General features: G+C 41.5%; 2 protein-coding genes across 5 annotated transcripts; both read right to left on the bottom strand.

Moving 5' to 3' along the window:
• Positions 1-300: 300 nt before the first annotated feature.
• On the bottom strand, positions 301-11706 carry LOC148400196 (casein kinase II subunit alpha'-like). Of its 4 annotated transcripts, none has more exons than XM_088370939.1 (14): positions 11494-11706; positions 10991-11080; positions 10722-10888; positions 10072-10183; positions 9062-9163; positions 8832-8882; positions 8670-8729; positions 7882-7965; positions 3523-3633; positions 3291-3392; positions 2960-3060; positions 2481-2629; positions 2211-2301; positions 301-1233 (listed from the first exon to the last, which is right to left on the bottom strand). In XM_088370939.1, the coding sequence occupies exons 3-13, from the start codon at positions 10829-10831 to the stop codon at positions 2225-2227; spliced, it is 1059 nt and encodes a 352-aa protein (XP_088227065.1). In that variant the 5' UTR covers positions 10832-10888; positions 10991-11080; positions 11494-11706; the 3' UTR covers positions 301-1233; positions 2211-2224. The 4 variants fall into 4 exon arrangements, with proteins under 4 accessions (XP_088227065.1, XP_088227066.1, XP_088227063.1 ...); XM_088370940.1 differs by having other exon boundaries at positions 10991-11109; XM_088370937.1 differs by having other exon boundaries at positions 10722-11080.
• A 2327-nt stretch (positions 11707-14033) lies between these two features.
• On the bottom strand, positions 14034-18535 carry znf319a (zinc finger protein 319a). Its single transcript, XM_088371281.1, has 3 exons — positions 18399-18535; positions 18140-18261; positions 14034-17231 (listed from the first exon to the last, which is right to left on the bottom strand). Exon 3 carries the CDS (start codon positions 17094-17096, stop codon positions 15315-15317), a length of 1782 nt encoding a protein of 593 aa, XP_088227407.1. The 5' UTR covers positions 17097-17231; positions 18140-18261; positions 18399-18535; the 3' UTR covers positions 14034-15314.
• Positions 18536-18560: the final 25 nt, after the last annotated feature.

Consider the following 18560-nt stretch of genomic DNA (forward strand, 5'->3'; position numbering starts at 1 on the left):
ATTGTACATTCCAAATATATAACAAATTGAACTGGTAACTTGTCATGTTTATGCCAACATTAAAAAGGAATAATAGCAATGTAGCAACCTTTGCAAGCCACCATGCACGTGCGTAAATGAATTTGGGGCATTTCTTAGGGTTAGACTGGGGAGTGGATCTTGAGAGCAGTTTCAAGACTGGACATGCTGTCTTTGAAGATTTACAAAAAAAAACGTTTTTTCTTTATTTTTAAATAGAATACTTCCCAAATAGTCTTATTTCCTCACTATCAAGATAAAGTGACTATCCCAACACAAATGTTTAAATAAAAATGGTTTATTCTCTTTCAATATACTGTTCACTTTATAGTAGAAAATATCTTACAAACCACTCAGTGCTAATATCAGAACTAGATCTCTGGTCACAACAGATGACAGGCACAGGCTTGCAGCACAATATCTGATGTAATCTTAGAAAACAGTCATTTGCTCAAAGAACATGTTCATCAGGAGGGATAGACTGGGGAAATTAAAGATTACTAAGTGTGAAGTGAACTTGGCCAACATTTTTTTGAGTAATACTGTACTAACGGCTCAAACTATTTTAAGCATTCTTTCATTAGTTCTTTTTTTTTTTAACGCAAACCACACAGGTTCTTAATTAGACCCATAGCAACGCGCTTATCAACGAAAATGCATACGCTTGGTAATCTTCGATGAGTGACCCCTTAAGAAAATACTTACTATATGCAAGCAGGTAGGGCATCCTGACAACTGGAAAAAAAAAAAGTCCAAAAATCTAAGCAGGTTGGATGTCCTGCGCAAGAATAAACAATGCTTAAAAAGTATGATGAGAACACACACACCAAAAGTATTTTGAGGCAATGAAAACGTTTAAAATATGGCTTTCTGACTCGATTTCTGACTGGCTTTTTACATTTTCCAAGTTGATCTCTACCAAATTGTTCTTCAAATGACATCACACTTCAGCGTTTGTCGCTCGCCAGGACCTCACTTCAGGAAAACAATTACTTTGTCGAATATATGAAATTATTTTTTCAGAAATTATTATTTGTATGATTACTTTGTGACGTAAAGACATTTCATTTGGCATTTTCTGAAATTACTTCACACTTGATCTTTAAGGTTTGGTCTTTAACTCCAAGCAGTAAATATAGATCGGTGAGCGCTGCAAAATTGACATCCGTACGGCTGCTGGTGTGGAGACAGAGCGCTCTGCGATTTGAGATCTTCCTGGAGGGAGAGAACAAATATACTTGTTAAATGAGTAATAATCAGTCATACAATTATATCACTATCAGTTCTGCTAGGACAGAGCTAGGGCAAGTTAAGTAGTTAAGGCAGAAAGTGAAAGCAAAGCTCTGGCTCTATGAGGACCAGATCATTAAGTCATGGACATTTTTTTTTCTCTTTTTGCTATTAATTGCAATTGCTGCAATTGGGAAACCACTGAGCTGTGCCACTCTCTGAGAATGGGTGGAGAAAATAACTTATTAACCTCTAGTCTCTGATGAAATGTGCAAGAAGACAGGCACATTTAATCCAGTACTATGTTGTCATGGCCAAAAACATTTGCATCTCTGTGCTTCTGTCAGACAATGCACCACTTCTCCCAGAAAACTGTTGCAATTACAAATGCATCGGGATCCAAATTTATTTCCTTTGTTTGGGTGTGAGAAAAGATTCATCAGGAATTCATCCATCCATTATCCAAACAATTTTAATCTCACAAGGATCTCAAGTGTTCTGGATCCCATCCTTGTGATCTTCGGGCAGTACAGCCTGAACTGGTCACCAATTCCATCATATTCACAATCACACCTAAGGACAATTTAGAATGCTCAAATCTAGATAGCATTGGCTTTAGCCTATCCCCCACCCATCAGCATCTCTCTCCCTCTACACCCACCCTCTCCATCTCTCACCCTCCCTCTTTCTTTTTCCCTCCCTCTCTCCCACCGTAGAAATGGTACAACCACAAAGACAGTGGAAACAGTCAATTAAAACACAATCACTGTGTTTGTGCTTGTACCATTATGTTCTATGTAAGTCTTTTATGGATATTGTAACAATATATTTTCTCTACTTCACAGATTTCGCCCATCACGGGTTCTTTTTGGAACATAACCCCCGTGAAAAATTAGGGTTCACTGTATTGAATGATGGTGCTTTTGGCCGGAACTGTATTAGTAGTGATGCTGTGTACTTACCTGCCTGCTGTTTATCATAACACAATGGAGTTGCTTAATTCCTTTGTGCTGACTCTGTTGGCATTAGTATTGGATTGTTTTGCCACAGGGTCTAGAAACAAAAGACACAGTAACTTCAGCATTGCTATGCTGGAAATTAACACGCAATGAAACTGATTTGAACGTGTTACTATAACTGAACAGTCTATTAAGATATTTCTAATAAATTCAGATCACATTTTTTTCCTGTTACCCCATTGGCCTGATTGACCTCTACAAGTTACTACTAACAGAAATATGGGTGCTTCATGGCCTCCAAGGCTGTTGGTCTTTGCTGGTGGTCATAACGCAGGAGCTTGTCCAGCAGGTCCAGAGCCTCAGGGCTCACCAGGTGTTGATTCTCTGACTGGATGAACTGTTCCCACCGCTTCCGTGTTTGCCTGAACACACAAAGCAGGGTGTGTGCTTAACATTATGGTGGGAATATGACTGTTGAAGCTGGGGGACAATTGCAGAACAAACAACTAGGCCATTAGTGATGCGTTGACTTTGAAGGAGCAAATGAATGAATGAATGAATGAATGAATGAATGAATGAATGCCTCAAAAGAGCTTGTAGAAAACTGAAAAACTCTCCTCAATCTAAGTATCATCTGTTCAATGTAGTGTTAAGAAAGCGAATGGCTAATGTGTGAAAGTGAATTGCATAATAATTGATACAAAGGCAATAAATGTAGCTAAAAAAACAATGAAAACCATGCCAACACTTACTGTCCCAGTAGGTCTTGGAAGCGACTGTCCAGTTCTATTCGATACTTGTTTAGGTAGCCAAAAAGTTCATCAGTGCCAAGAACTTTAGCAATGCGAACCAACTGAAAAAACAGGATTCACGTGTCAGATTTTTTTGCCCCCCACATACAGCATGACATCTCAATTCAGTAGCAACAGATATTAGTTTATCTACCCCTCCATTTCCAGGGCAATTATAATCACAGTTACAAGAAAAAGTCCTACAAGTGATTTGTTGACCCAGAGAGCAGGTGGAACTGTCGCTGTGGTAAAAGGCAAACTGTCATGCCTATTAATTTAATTCTGCTGTTACCTGATCATAATTGTCCTGGCCATGAAAAAAAGGCTCCTTCAAAAAGATCATGCTTGCCAACATACACCCGAGACTCCACATGTCCAAACTATAGTCATACATCTGCGAAATGGGAACAAATATCAGTTGGGAGAACATATCAAACATCAACACCTCATTCAGCATTTAAAAAAATAAAATAATAATCAGACGTTGTGCAGTGTGAAATCCTAAAAAAAAAAAGGGGCTCTACCTTGTAATCCACAAGCAACTCCGGGCCTTTGAAATAGCGAGAGGCAACCCTGACGTTGTATTCCTGAGCAGGATGGTAAAATTCTGCCAAACCCCAATCTATAAGACGCAGCTGTAACATAAACAGAAAAACAAATGTTCACTTCATTAATTCACACGCCTTTTATTTCTTCAATGGTCTGCATCTTTAAGAAGCATACAAATTCCAATGGCAACTGGAGTGGTGGCATAATTAACTAACAAAGCAAAGTTTCACAACTATAAACACTTTTATGGTATGCGCAAAGGAGACTGGGATGAATGGTGAATTGAGCATGGCATAGGAGTTGAACCAACACATGATCATAAATCAGGGATGTAATGATTCATCGAAAATCGATTTAAAATTGATTCGAACAATGTCTCGATGTAAAAAAATAAAATAATAAAAGAATCGATTCGTGACTTCATGTTCATCATAGCCACTCTCGCATATCTTTGCTGTAAAGAAACTGCACACGCACATTGTATGAATTACTGATAACAAGTGAAAAATGTAGTAGTCAAAATTATTCGTTCAATAGTTGTTGTTTTTTTTTTTTTACGTTACTGAGAAGAACAAAATGGGAATGTTAGAACAACAACTTTCGATTGTAAAATGAGTCTTTCATTTAAAAAAATAAAATAAAAAAATCAAATTGAAATTGAGAACGGAAAATCAAAAACTGATATGAATCTGGGCTTGAGTGAATCGTTACATTTCTAGTGAAAAGTGGGAAAATGGGAATTTTTTACGTTATGGGAAAGACTCTCTGTCTGGGCTACTTAGTACGTACAATAGGGTAACAAGTTAACCATCATTACAAAACAAAAGAAGGGCTTATTAAAATAAATGATATTAAAAATCTGTTGTATTTAGGTGAAGACACTCAGCTTTGCAACACAAGCCATATGTCACACATTAAAGGTAAGTACCCAAGAAATTGTCATCTTATTTTTCCCCAAAAATCAGTTTCCCTCGTTTTCCCTTGTTGCGGGACTGATTCTCCATCCAAACAAATCTGAGTTTAACCAACATGCTTGTGTTGAAAGGTTACACTCCAAGTACTGAACTATCGATGTTTCTCTTTACAAAAGCAAAAAGAGGAACCGGTCTTGAATATTCTGTCAGCGTGTGATAGGTTAAGGCTGCATGCCACATCAAGCTGGGGCCTGCACATACTCTTAAGCTCCTCCAATAGATACCAACAATACCGTAGACAGCAAGGAGAAAAAACACATTCCACAAGACTTACCAATGCAAATAGCTTTAATTCAACTCTTCAAGCAGAGGTGTCAATTATTTGATCCATAAACAAGTGATCAATTATAATATTAATTGACAATTATTTAAATAATCATCTAACCGTTTAGATGATAAATGAGCTTTCAATTGAATAGCTTGATTGAATAAACTACTCATAGCACTTTACACTGTTAGCACATTTACCGACTGATGATGCAGTATCAGGAGCACCTCCCCCCTCACTGCTCCTCAGTATGTTGCTCAAGGACACTTCAACATGGTCACAACGGCCGAGGATCAAACACTGCGTCGTAAAATGACCACTCTACCACAAATTGTCCAAAAGTTCTCTAATTTCTGGAGTCTTTCATGAAAGCGGACTGATTGTCTGAAGACGTGGAGGATGTTTACATCTTCTCGGTTGGCTCTCTCTGACCCTCACAGTGCTGCGAGTGTACTGAAAGCTGATAAAAATAGGGATTGGTTCCCTTGGCAACTAGGAACAACCGGCATTTAAGAAAAACGTTAAAGGCCAACAATAGAGAGACCAGAGAAATGATGTCCACACTTCGTCAGGAGCTGTCTGAATTGAAAAAGTAAATTGACAAGTAATGTGAGGCCAGTATGGCGGATGATGAGTTATCAACTGGCTAGTGACCAGGGTTCTCGTAGGCCATGTCTTTCTCGTGAAATCTCAAGAATCTGTTTTGTTGTCTTAGTATACGATTTAGAAAGTCACTCTGGTGTTTCCTCTCTTTGTTTCTTTTTTTGTTTCTGTGGCATCATAAGCAACATACCGTAATTTCCGGACTATAAGTCGCGGTTTTTTTTCATAGTTTGGGTGGGGGGGGCGACTTATACTCAGGACTTATATATTTTTTTTTCACAAATTTTTACTTGATCATTAAGACATCACTTACAAGTATAGTTGACCACGTCCCATGTTATTTTTAGTATAGTTGATCACTTCACATGCTTTTATATCTTTATCTTGAACATATTCAAAACATAAAAAATAGAGAAAACATCAAATAAAGCAATTAACACTTTAAAGCACCATATCCAAGTCCACTGTCTGCTGTATGTACACTTGCTCCATTTTTGCTCCTCTTATATTTATTATTATTATTTATTATTATTTGTTTATTTATCATTTATTCAACACTCTTATTTATTCATTGTTTGTGCCTTCTTGGGTTTTTTGTGTGTTGCTTGTATGCATATGTGTACTATCTCACCGAGGGATAGTGGAAACGTAATTTCAATCTCTTTGTGTGTCTTAGTATATAAAAAAAAAAATCTACGATAAAGCAGACTTTGACTTTGATAAAACAACCAAAAAAATTTATATTTTCAGACGAAACTGGATGAGGGCGCTCTAAATTTCACCGTTGGCCGTGACTCATCAACTGGGTGGGCTTAAGAAAAATGGCACCAAAAAGAAACTCATATTTTGCAGGTTACAAACTTCAAGTTGTAAAATATGCAGCTGAAAACAGTAATCGAGCAGCAGAAAGAAAGTTTGGAGAACCGTGATGTACCAATGGATTACTATTTCAAGTGACGTCAGTAGCGCGGCGCGGCGGTTGTTTACATACAAACGTGCCCACATAAGGACTACCGGCATCATTAGCGGTGATCATTTCTAAGTGACACGGAGGACAAAGAGTTTGAAGGAATTAAGGATTTGGATTGACATAGAAGGTTTGAAAAACTATTATGGCTTTTACGCACGCCCGGTCCTACTCTACTGAGTCGGGGGCCGGCGCTCGGCCGAGTGGCTGTCCGCGAACGGTGCGCGGGGCTCGGACATGGCCATTACGCACGGCTGGTCTGTCTGGAAGTCCACGCCGCCACACGCTTGGAAGTTTGTTTTGTTTAATAAAGAGCCGTTTACCAAACCCACGTCTATCCTTGTACTTTGTTAACGCTACAATATAGTTATATAGTAGATCTGTGGAATAAAGACGAGGCTGACGTCAGGGCGCACGCGCGGCGATGTTGACAAAGGACGAGGAATTTGATCGATGGATTTAATGGAATTAAAGTGCACGGATGGTTTGATAATATTTTTGGCTTGTATTATAGTTATTTGAAATATACTTTATCTATCGTTATATGAGCCTGTGGAATATTTTGAAGTGCAAGCGCCCTCAGCCGTGCGCACCCATTGTTGACAAAGAACGATCGATGGATTTAATGAATTGGAGTGACACCGATGGTTTTATAAACATGTTATTCATGTAATAGTTGTCCTTAATCACTCTATATGTTACGTCAGGCCCGTTCTCAGCTCTTTGTTTGTGTTTGTCACGTTAGCATACCTATCGTTTAGCCTCTTGTTGCTATTTAATGAATTGGAGTGACACCGATGGTTTTATAAACATGTTATTCATGTAATAGTTGTCCTTAATCACTCTATATGTTACGTCAGGCCCGTTCTCAGCTCTTTGTTTGAGTTTGTCACGTTAGCATATCTATCGTTTAGCCTGTTGTTGCTATTTAATGAATTGGAGTGACACTGATGGTTTTATAAACATGTTATTCATGTAATAGTTGTCCTTAATCACTCCATATGTTACGTCAGGCCCGTTCTCAGCTCTTTGTTTGTGTTTGTCACGTTAGCATACCTATCGTTTAGCCTGTTGTTGCTATCGTTTAGCCTGTTGTTGCTCGTTCATGACTGTTTTTGGTGTGGGATTTTGTCGAATAAATTGCCCCCAAAATGCGACTTATACTCCGGAGCGACTTATATATGTTTTTTTCACTTTTTGGGGCATTTTATGGCTGGTGCAACTTATACTCCGGAGCGACTTATAGTCCGGAAAATACGGTAATAGAAGTGTAATTATTGAGTTAGGCAATGTAAATACTTGGTTAAAATTGAAGTGGGACAAGATAAGTAGAATTGCTTCAAGCCGTATCCCATTACGGCAAGTCGGGCAAAAACAGTACATTAAATCAAAGTTATCTGATCCTGATCAACATGCAACTAAAATACTTATGTTGATGCATAATTGAGGTGGGTGGGGGATGGTTGGGCACAATAAAAGTGTAATTCCCGATAATTATAATAAGCAGTAAACTAATACACACCTTTCTCAGCTGGTGGTCAATCATGACATTGTGAGGCTTTACATCTCTGTGTATGATGCCCATACTGTGACAGTAGTCCAGGGCCTTGGAGACACAGGATACAAATATATGTTGCATATTTATTGGCATTTCTTTAAAAAGTAAATCAAGACACTACACAATTACACAATCACGACACTATTGGCAACGCGCCGAGACCAGATGGATGGAAGCCATTGTTCGCTTTTTTTTTTTTTTCTTTTACTCGGCCACAAAATCGAGAAGAATCATCTTCGCAACCGAGAAGTTATTGTCAGACACAAAACATGTACTAAGTTATTGTATTGGTTGTTCCACATTATTAAGCATTTCCATTTTTATGCAGAATGGGGGAAAAAAAGAAACACCTTTCTGCTGAATGCAAAAAATAGATCAACAAGATAAAACAAAATAGCTACTGGACATTTCAAAACAATTATCATACCATTTAATTATTTGCAAACAGTTTTGTTCAGTTTAGGGCGTATTAAGAAAAGTTGTGGACAGGCAAAGAGCATCCGTTAAAAAAAAACACATGAACAAGAAGCAGCAATTTCAAGGTGATGGTGTTTCTTTGGAGTCCCAAGAACAACTAGATGCAAACTAATAATAAATATTTGACGATAATGAATTAGAATTTCCTGCCATGGGGTAAAACAAACTTCTTCAACTTCCGCAGTAAAATAACTGTCATGCAAAACAACGCACCAACTATCAAACACATGATTTAGGCTGCACAATGTGGTGTTGAGACAAGAAGATGATGTCACCTTGAGAAGCTCATACATGTAGTAACGAATATCATGGTCTGTCAGCCTCTGGTAAAGCTCCTGTGGAATATGAACAACGTCAGCAATTTAAACAGCAACTTAAGCGTATGCTTCATAAAGGTTATCATAGAAAGTATTATGATTTTGTACAAGAGTACGTACCTTAAAATTTGTATTATTAATGCACTCAAAGACAAGTGCTGGTGTTCTGGACTGCAAAGAGAACAATTCTAAAAATTATATATACAATAATAACACAAATGCACGCACACACATTTCAATTGAGTTTTGACATTGAATGGTGGAAATGTGAAATTATTTAAGTTGGTCTATTTTTTTCCAATATTTGCATAGGGGTATGTAGTTGATTTTCTAACGACATAGTAACTCACCACAGGGTCTTTCACTGTGTCAATCAGGCGGATGATGTTTGTCCCCCCACGTAGATTTTCAAGAATCTTTATTTCCCGTTTAATCTTCTTCCACTTGACAGGCTGTGTTCAAAACAAGCATTTTTTTTACGTGATTGATCATTGAGATCTGTACCAAGAAGATATTTTACCAGAAGTGATTTTCAGTTGTGTTGCAATTAATGTTGGCTGAGGTCGTCGTTAATAATGATATATGAAAATTGTAAATATAAAAAATATATAATTTGGACGCATACATTGCTTTATATGTTTTATGTTGTTTAAAATAAAAGAAAAATATGACAGTGTTACACTTTAAGAGCCTTAAGTGCTGTTACAAGTCCACCAAATATTTGTTACAAATAAAAGCTTAGGAGTTTGTTGTTGAATTAATAAGAACAAAACCTTTTTATTTGTGTTCTGTCTTAAGATCACATAAATTGAAGTATATATTAACAGTTTTAGGCTTATGGGCTAAAATGCTATTGAACAAAGATGCAAACTAAAATGCTCACAATGTTAAAGGTTGACATTGCATCATATTATCTTGAAATTGCATTTTCAGTGACCGCATAGGTTTTGCAGTCAATACTGCAAACAAATCATCCCTCACTTTAAACACCAAATGAGTCCAACAGTAAACATTGACTCATTAGTAAACACAGGACAAAGATAATTTTGTAGAATTTGACCCCCTTCTCACTTCAAAACTGAACATTGAAGCAACTTAACTGTACAAACACAAATACTGGTACTCAATCATGAGCAGGATACAGCTGAAATCTTACGTCCTGTCCTGTGAGAGAAATTATAATTCCCAACTATTAATGTACGAAAATAAAATATGTAGTCTCAACCATATACTTTGAGCGTGAATATTGTCAAAATCCAACACCCTTTATGCTCAATTTAAAGAAAGCACTGGATGGATGAAAAACGTGTTGCACGAGTCAGGCTCAGTCAAGGAAATAAGACACATGGTTAAGACTCACCTTGAGGATTTTCACCACTACTTTTTCACTGCTGCTCACGTTAATGGCCTCAAAAACTTCACTGTACTTTCCTCGACCCAATTTGCGCACCAACTGGTAGTTGTCTTGATTGCTGAGGGAAGACAGAGATGATCATCTTTAATATAACGCTACCAGCTGCTTTGTAAGTAGAGTGGGAAGTCTTAAGGTCAAACAGATTCCTTTTGGTTGACGTCTGATCATTTCGAATATTAAAACATTTTTCCATTGAAAATAATAGTGAGAAAAAATCCGAGTCGAATCATATAACCATTTTAACTGGACAGTACAGGCAATGGTTTAACTTTATGTAACAACTTCGATGATTAACTGTCAGGCAAGTGTAAAAAGGAGACAACGCTATACTGTGTCAACTAATAGAAAGTAAATTGTGTCCACACTATTCACTCTGATGGTGTCCAAGAGAGCTTGCCCCTGATAAAGGGTTCAATCAAGTCTGTGAGAATTCGAAAATAGAATAAATACTGCATTAACATTTGGTTAAAGGTTGTACAATTTCCAAATCCCTGTGAGGCCGTGAATGTGTATGGGCTAAGTCCTGACATTTTTCAAGTTCCATTGCCCATAGGTCCACTTGCTATTTATCAGAGTATTTGGTAAAAAAAAGGTACCTCCACTTTGACACATGCTTGTCATAATCCCAGTACTCTCTGTTCTTCCCCGTGTTAACATCGGTGTACACCCGGGCCTTGCTGCTGGCTGGTGATGCTGATCCGGGCATGGCACACCTTGAGGCTCGGTGGTGAAGACTTTCCACTGAATTTTGGTTGACCCAGTACTGGAAGGCAGCACACTGATTCTCCAGACCCAGTGGCTTTAAGACCTCTTTGTTGGCTTTACCATTGGGTTTGGCTGGTTGTGAAGAGCCGGGATGACCTACCACCGCTGATGAACAGAAGGAGAGTGCTACGATGATGGAATGTGTGGTGGCCCTTAAGATGCTGGGCAGGATGGAATGAAGAGGCGCCAGCTACAAAGGCACAAGAGAGAAAATGGACTCTATAATGGCAGACAAAAAAGATAGAAATCCAGCAAATGTAAGTTTCAGTTTAAAGTAAAAAAAGTACAATAATAATAAATAAACTTGGCGCTGTCAATGCAACGAAATGATCACGTTTTTTATTTTATGTGATAAACACTATATTAACTCCTGAAAAAATGACATGAGGTTGAAAAAAAAAATCCAGATGTAGTGCACCATCAGAATTGATCAAGTTAAGTGAAAACAAAACGTAATTTGACTTATTTAGCTAAAAGGCGACTTTCTAATAGTATTGGATGGTTTCATTTTTTTAACAATCAGCAGACATGTTCTAATTAAAGACCTGGGTGATTATTTGACCTAAATTAAATCAGCATCAGAGCTAACGTGATCGGGCTAACCTCGTCGAGGAAGTGTCGAATCCGGTTGACATCTACGTGTGAACAACAGAACCTTTCCCTCCACCGGGCGATGTTTTACCACCAATGTGGTTAGGACTAAAACTATGTGTAATGTTCATCGGTATTGGCTTAATGAATTCAACTGGCTACGAAACACTTTGTTGGAGTATAAACTTCCCTCTTCTCTTAACCGGAAGCAAACCTTTGACCTTTTATCGCGTCTTATTTTGTTGAATAACAAATAAGACCCACATTGTAAATGAACACCTTTTAATTTTATTTATTAATATTAAGCATGTAAGGGGTTGACGGGTGAGGGATAAACAAATGTTAAATAATGTAGTCAACTTTTTTGTACACAATACTAAATTTACTTCTAATTGTCAAATTGTAAATCTTTGCATTCCTGTGTATGTGATTTAATCTATAATAGTCTCAAAATGCGTTTACAAATTTAAGAGTCTTAATGATGACCAAAATTTTATGTCGGGGAAGATCACAAAGAATGCTCATGACTGCAAAAACTCTGTCGCCCTCTACAGCCAGGTATTTGTAACAGTCTTAACTACAACCCACATCCTTGGGCAGCATAGTGTAAGTCCTTGTGGTTAAAAAGTGTGCCTCACACTTCTTGTATCCAAATTTTGTGGTTGATAGGCAACAGTCAGCACCCCAATGAGTCCGAGTTACCCTAAGAAATTCACGATATGTACGTATATTTTAAGCAATCTTGCTAGACCACCCCCACAACTCCAAAGCCACCAAACAGTAAGTTGGGCCTTTGGGCCCTTCTACAGGCTCAATACATTTTACGGTGTAGGTCACCATTGAGCCATACTTTCATATTAAAATGAAATGTTTTGCCTTCAGCCTGTCTGACTTACATGATATACGGCCATCTTTAACGTTTCCCTGCAGCAGGCCATCGTCCCTTCGTGTTTCAAGGCTGCCACCATCGTTCCTGTGCCGAAGAAACCTGCACCGTCCTGCTTCAATGACTACCGCCCCGTGGCCCTGACGCCCATCATCATGAAGTGCTTTGAGCGGCTTGTCATGGAGCACATCAAATCCGTTCTCCCCCCCACCATTGACCCTTTCCAGTTTGCGTACCGTGCTAAACGGTCCTCTGAGGATGCCATCTGCTCTGCCCTCCACTCGGCCCTCACCCACCTGGAGAGAAAGGACTCATGTGAGGTTGCTGTTTGTGGACTTCAGCTCTGCCTTCAACACCATTGTGCCGCAGCGACTCATCTGCAAACTCGACGAGCTGGGCCTCAGTACCTCCCTCTGCAACTGGCTACTGGACTTCCTCTGTCAGAGGCCTCAGGTGGTGCGTGTTGGAGACAAAATCTCCGCCAGCATCACGCTGAGCACGGGGGCCCCTCAGGGCTGCGTGCTCAGTCCACTGCTCTTCACCCTGCTGACGCATGACTGCACTGCGACCTATAGCGACAACCGCATAGTGAAGTTTGCTGACGACACGACTCTGGTGGGTCTCATCACGGGGGGCGACGAGACTCGGTACAGGTCAGAGGTTGACCTTCTGACCACGTGGTGCAAGGACAACAACCTCCTGCTGAACGTCAACAAGACCAAGGAAATCGTTGTTGACTTCCGGAAGGGTCAAGCAAAACACCAGCCGCTGATCATCGACGGTGCTGTGGTGGAGAGGGTGAGCAGCACCAAGTTCCTGGGGGTGCACATCAGTGAGGACCTCTCCTGGTCGGCAAACACCGCGTCACTGGCAAAGAAAGCTCAGCGCCGTACTTCCTGCGGAAACTCAGGCGTGCTTGTGCTCCTTAGGCAGTCCTGTGGCCACATTCTACCGTGGCACTATTGAGAGCGTCCTCTCCAGTTGCATCGCTGTCTGGGGTGGTAGCTGCACTGACCAGAACTTGAAGGCCCTGCAGCGCATAGTGAATACGGCTGGTAAGCTTATTGGTGCTTCGCTCCCCTCCCTGAAGGACATTTACACCTCCCATCTCACCCGCAAGGCAACCGCGATTGCGAGTGATGTGAGTCACTCAGCTCACTCTTTGTTTGACCTTCTGCCCTCTGGGAAGAGGTACCGGAGCCTGCGCTCCCACACCACCAGACTCGCCAACAGCTTCATTCTCCAGGCTGTTAGGACCCTGAACTCGCTAACCCCTTCTGCGTAGCGTGCTGCACTTTTGCGCCATTTTCTGGAATGTCTGCTGTACGCTCACTTGCTCCTTTTTGCTTCTCTTATTTATTTGTTGTGTTATTTAGTCATTATTTATTCAGCACGCTGTTGTTTACTTGATTGTCTATTGTGTGCCATGTCTTATCACCCTGGGATAGCGGGGAACGAAATTTCGGTTTCTTTGTGTGTCTTTGGCATGTGAAGAAATTGACAATAAAGCTGACTTTGAAATCAATATATGCGCCAAAGCTGAGTTGTCAATTTTATCTATAGCAAGGATCTGCCTCAGCATTTAAAAACCACTCATTGTAAACTAAATGCCACAACAGTACACAATTTGTAAGGATTAAAGAAATGACTATATCAGTTCATGAAATCTGTATACACTTTGATATTCCACAATGTGGTTTATTTTTTTTGTCTGTGTACACTATGAACAGGAGTCTAAATGATACCTTTTTAGAATTCTTTACCAAATTATGACATGATCACCCTCTGCCAGTCCCTTTGTCCATGTCAACTCAATTTCTCAAATGCTTCTTCAAATATACTGCGAAAAATGACTTAATATAGAAATATCAAATTGTGAACTTTCATACATTTTTCCCACTTTATCCTCAGAACAAAACACATGTTGCAGCTTGAGGCTGTGTGGAGTCAAGTATACTCAAATATAGCTGAGGAATCCTGGGAGGATTATTTCCATCTACCACAGATTAATTTGCGAATTTCTTACACGTGAACAATATAATGATAGTTCATCAGAATAAACATAATAATTCAAATGGAAACTTCAGTCCTTGCAAAATATCAGCAAGCTCATCAATAGTAAAAATAAAACGTAACAGAAGCACTACACATTTTTTTTCAATGTTTACATGAGCGCATACACACAATCTATAATAATAGGGTAGACTGTGATGAATCAGTAGTTATAAATATTACATTGTGCATTTCTATTGCACATGTCAAGTGTTGTCATGACATAATAGGTATTTATTAGTTACCAAATGTCATTTGTTTGAATACATTGATGCAACATCACGTTTAATAGGACTTGGGCTATACACTTCACAAATTCACCTTTTTTCTTGGTTTTTTTTTTATCTAAATAAAAAAAACCTATAATACAATAGTGAGATTAAGAATGATAAATATTCATGCACAGAAGATACTATCTAAGGTCGAGTATGTGAACAGACTGCTGCACAGGGCGGACACTGTGCGTGGATGGGAGGGAGTCGCTCAGCTATGACTGGATATCAACTCAATAAAACGAGATCTGTTTAAAAAAGGCACACGGACATGGGGCGTAAAATACATGTGGGCACATTTGACAGCTGTCTTGCTGTCCAGCTTGCAAGAGTAAACAGTAAAAAAAAACAAAAAAAACAAATGCAATCACATCACATGCAAAATTTGGGCTGATCAGCACGAACTCTCCACCTTTTACAACAACAGTTACTTAAAAATCAATCTCTGGCCCAGAGTTTCACCTTTTAGTCACGGAAGGATAATGGAGTCTTCACACGATGGAGGCTGTACAAGAAATGAGGAATCTTCGTTAATGGGCGCGTGTTTGAAGCAACCAAGTTTGAACGTGGAGGCGGCGACGACGTTGCTCCATTTGCTGTCCGGGGCTGCTGAATCACGGCGGTCACGGTATACAGGGCGCTTCGGGGAAGCTCTCGCCTTCGGCGGTGTGTTGGACCGTGTGTTCCTGCAGAGCGGCGAGATCGACAAAGCGCTCGCCGCACCACACGCATTTAAACTGCGTCTCCCGCGAGTGCACGCTCTGATGCTTGGCCAAGTGCTCGCGTTGCTTGAAGCTCTTGTCACAGCTGGCGCACTTGAAAGGTTTCTCCCCTGTGTGGACGCGACGGTGGCGCTGCAACTCGGATGAGTACCTGAAGCGTTTCTCACAGTCGGGACATTTCAGCGGTTTCTCGCGGGTCGGGTCGCAGCGGTGCTGGACAAACTCTGAGGATGACACAAAGCGCTTGTCACACAGAGAGCATTTCAGCGGCTTCTCTGCGCAGTGAGTGTTTTGGTGGCGTTGCAGCGTGGAGTTCTTTTTGTAACCTTTGCCGCACACGTCACACTTGTAGGGCTTCTCAACTTCCCCTCCACATTTGTGCCTCAACAGCTCTCCGGATTGGCTAAAGGACTTCTGGCAAGATGCGCACTTAAACAAGCTTTCCATGCCATGCACCTGCTGATGGTAAAGCAGGTGGGAGGGCTGCAGGAAGCCTTTATCACAAAGATTACACTTGAAAGGGCGGTCGGCCGGATTCTTATGGGTGCGCCGGTGGCGTACGAGAGCATACTGCTGCTTGAAGCTCATCTGGCATTCCTCACACTGAAAGGGTCGCTCCTCGGAATGAGTGCGCTCGTGCTGCCGCAGGTCCGACGGCCGCTTGAAGCTCTTTCCACACGAGCCGCATCGGAAAGGCCTTTCTCCTTCCGGCTGGCATTGATGGTGCAGGAGCTCCGACGACTCCTTAAAGTGCATCTCGCACAGGTTGCACTTGAAAAGGTGCTCGCCCGAATGGGCGTACATGTGGCGTACGAGGTGAGAGCGGTGCTTAAAGCTCTTCTCGCACACAGCGCACTTGTATGGCCGCTCGGAGCTGTGTGTGCGCTGGTGGTGAGCCAAATGCGAAGACTGGCTGAAGCTTTTATCGCATGTATCGCATTTGTACGGCTTCTCACCTGTGTGGACCCTCTCGTGGCGGGTCAGCTCGGACAAATGCCGGAAGGACTTATGGCACACTGAGCACTTGTACGGCCTATCGGGCGCAGAGGCCTCAAAAGCAGGTGGGGATGAGGCACTGATTGCCGCACCGCCACCAGATGTCTCTCCGGTGGAGGGCTGCTGCGGATTGGCCGCCGACGAGGTGGGAGTGACGTTTCCGGATCCGGGACGGTACGTTTTCTCGCAAATGGAGCACTTCATTGGGTTGTTTCCATTGCCGTGGGAGTTGTGATGCTGGGCCAAAGAAGTGAGCAAGGAAAAGCCCATCTTACACACACCGCAAACAAAAGGCTTCTGTTCCACCTGCACGCACTGATGCTCCAGCAGGTCCGTGGCTTGGCTGAAGATCTTCATGCACTGTGTGCACTGGAAAGACCTGTCTTGGGTCACCATGCATTGATGCTCGTGGGGGTTGGCCAGGTGAGAGATGTCATGTCCGCAGGCGCCACACTTATGCACTCTTTCGCCACCTAGCTGCATGGAGGGCTGCTGTGCTTGCACAACATGCTGCTGCTGGCCCAGCTGTTGCTGCTGTTGCAGAGAAGAATCCGGTTGCAGGACAACGCCGTACACGGTGCAGGCCAGCGCGTCCGTTGTCTGGGGAAGTGTGTGTACTACAGAAGGTGGAGCCACTGTGTGCTGCTGCTGCTGTTGCTGCTGCTGTTGCTGCCACGCCTCCGTCATTCTTGCACTTGAATATTCAGAGCTCAGGAGGTAAGTTTTGAAATGACACACAGAGCAGAATGGTGTTTATGACACAGTATCAGGAAGGTGGGCTCTCTGTTGGTTACACACGTTCTTAGAAATAAACATGAAGACCTGGAGGCAGACAAAACAATCACAGAATTAGGATGTGTGATGCAGATTGATTAACTGACCATTTTGTTGCATAGAAGTAGGCTGATAGGTTATGCATGCATGAATAAGTAGACAATTTTAGTCTACAAAAAGTAAAGCACCTAAATAAGAAAGTCGAAAAGTCGAAGGCTCTAAGCCCTTTCAGTCAGATTTTCTAAACACATGTTACAAATTAAGGTTAACAAAATAGACTTTTGGGAACCACAACACAGCGATATTAGATTAAAATTAATGGTATGAAAGGACACCAAATTATGAACATATGCATTGCAGGAATGTCGCTAAAATGCGGCTATCAAATAATAGCGTTTGTGACCAAGCCGGGCTTAGTCTATTTTCTGAATTAAATCATGCACCACAATATATGGGCGAGTTCGCCGAACGTGTAACTTACGTCCACTTGGTACTCCACAGCTACATGTACTAGCAAACCTTCCATGCAAACCTGGTCACGAATTGGAATGGAAATCTGCACCATTTTGAAGCCGTAGCCGTAGCTCGTAGCTGCGGCAGCTAACAGCTAGCCGCTGGTCTGCAGCCTTTACGTTACTAAACAAGTGGACCTCCTTTGCAATCATTTGGCTATTGCTATCTTCAAATAACTACCGCTTTCTGTTTTGTAACAAATTATTCAACAATGGCAAAAGTGCAACAGAAGACGCTGAAATACAATCGCCGCTTTGCACGAGCATTTTATGAAAGGCCACTAGATTGCCTGGTCCAACGATAGATGAAAGCCTCCATGGAGAGCTGACCCCGAATCTAAAGTAGGCCTCCGCCAAGCCGCGGGTAAAACTCGCCTCTCGCAGCCTTAGCCTCTCACATCTGCAAAGGTCACACTCTGCAAACACGCATTCATCAAAACGTACCCGGGTCGCTTATTGATGTTTCTCACTGCTGTCTTTAGACAGGAGCCGGCAAGGTTCGGTGTAAGTAGGTGTCAGGAGGACCGGCGGTAGAAGGGATGCAGTAGGAACTCGACGCCATCCTTCTGCAGACAAACGAACACCGGAAACCACGCAGTGAGCTCAGCTACAACCGTGGCTGCCCCATCAAGCAGCTCCACTAAGGAGAACGAAAACAATCACGGGGGAGATAACGGGGAGTGAACGACTAAGGGTTACTCACAAAAACGAGCACAAAGACGACGAGGAAGTGGAAAGAAATCACAAATGTCGCTTTTACAGCAGCACAACGCTAGGGGGCAGTGTTTTAAGTAATCAACTGAGCCGTCACTGGCGAGGGGACAGCACACGGCCACAAGCTGTCACGAACCACCTCCGTAGGTTT

The sequence above is a fragment of the Syngnathus floridae genome, chromosome 3 (assembly GCF_059516105.1).
Source record: "Syngnathus floridae isolate MCC-2025c chromosome 3, RoL_Sflo_1.0, whole genome shotgun sequence".
NCBI classification, from domain to species: domain Eukaryota; kingdom Metazoa; phylum Chordata; class Actinopteri; order Syngnathiformes; family Syngnathidae; genus Syngnathus; species Syngnathus floridae.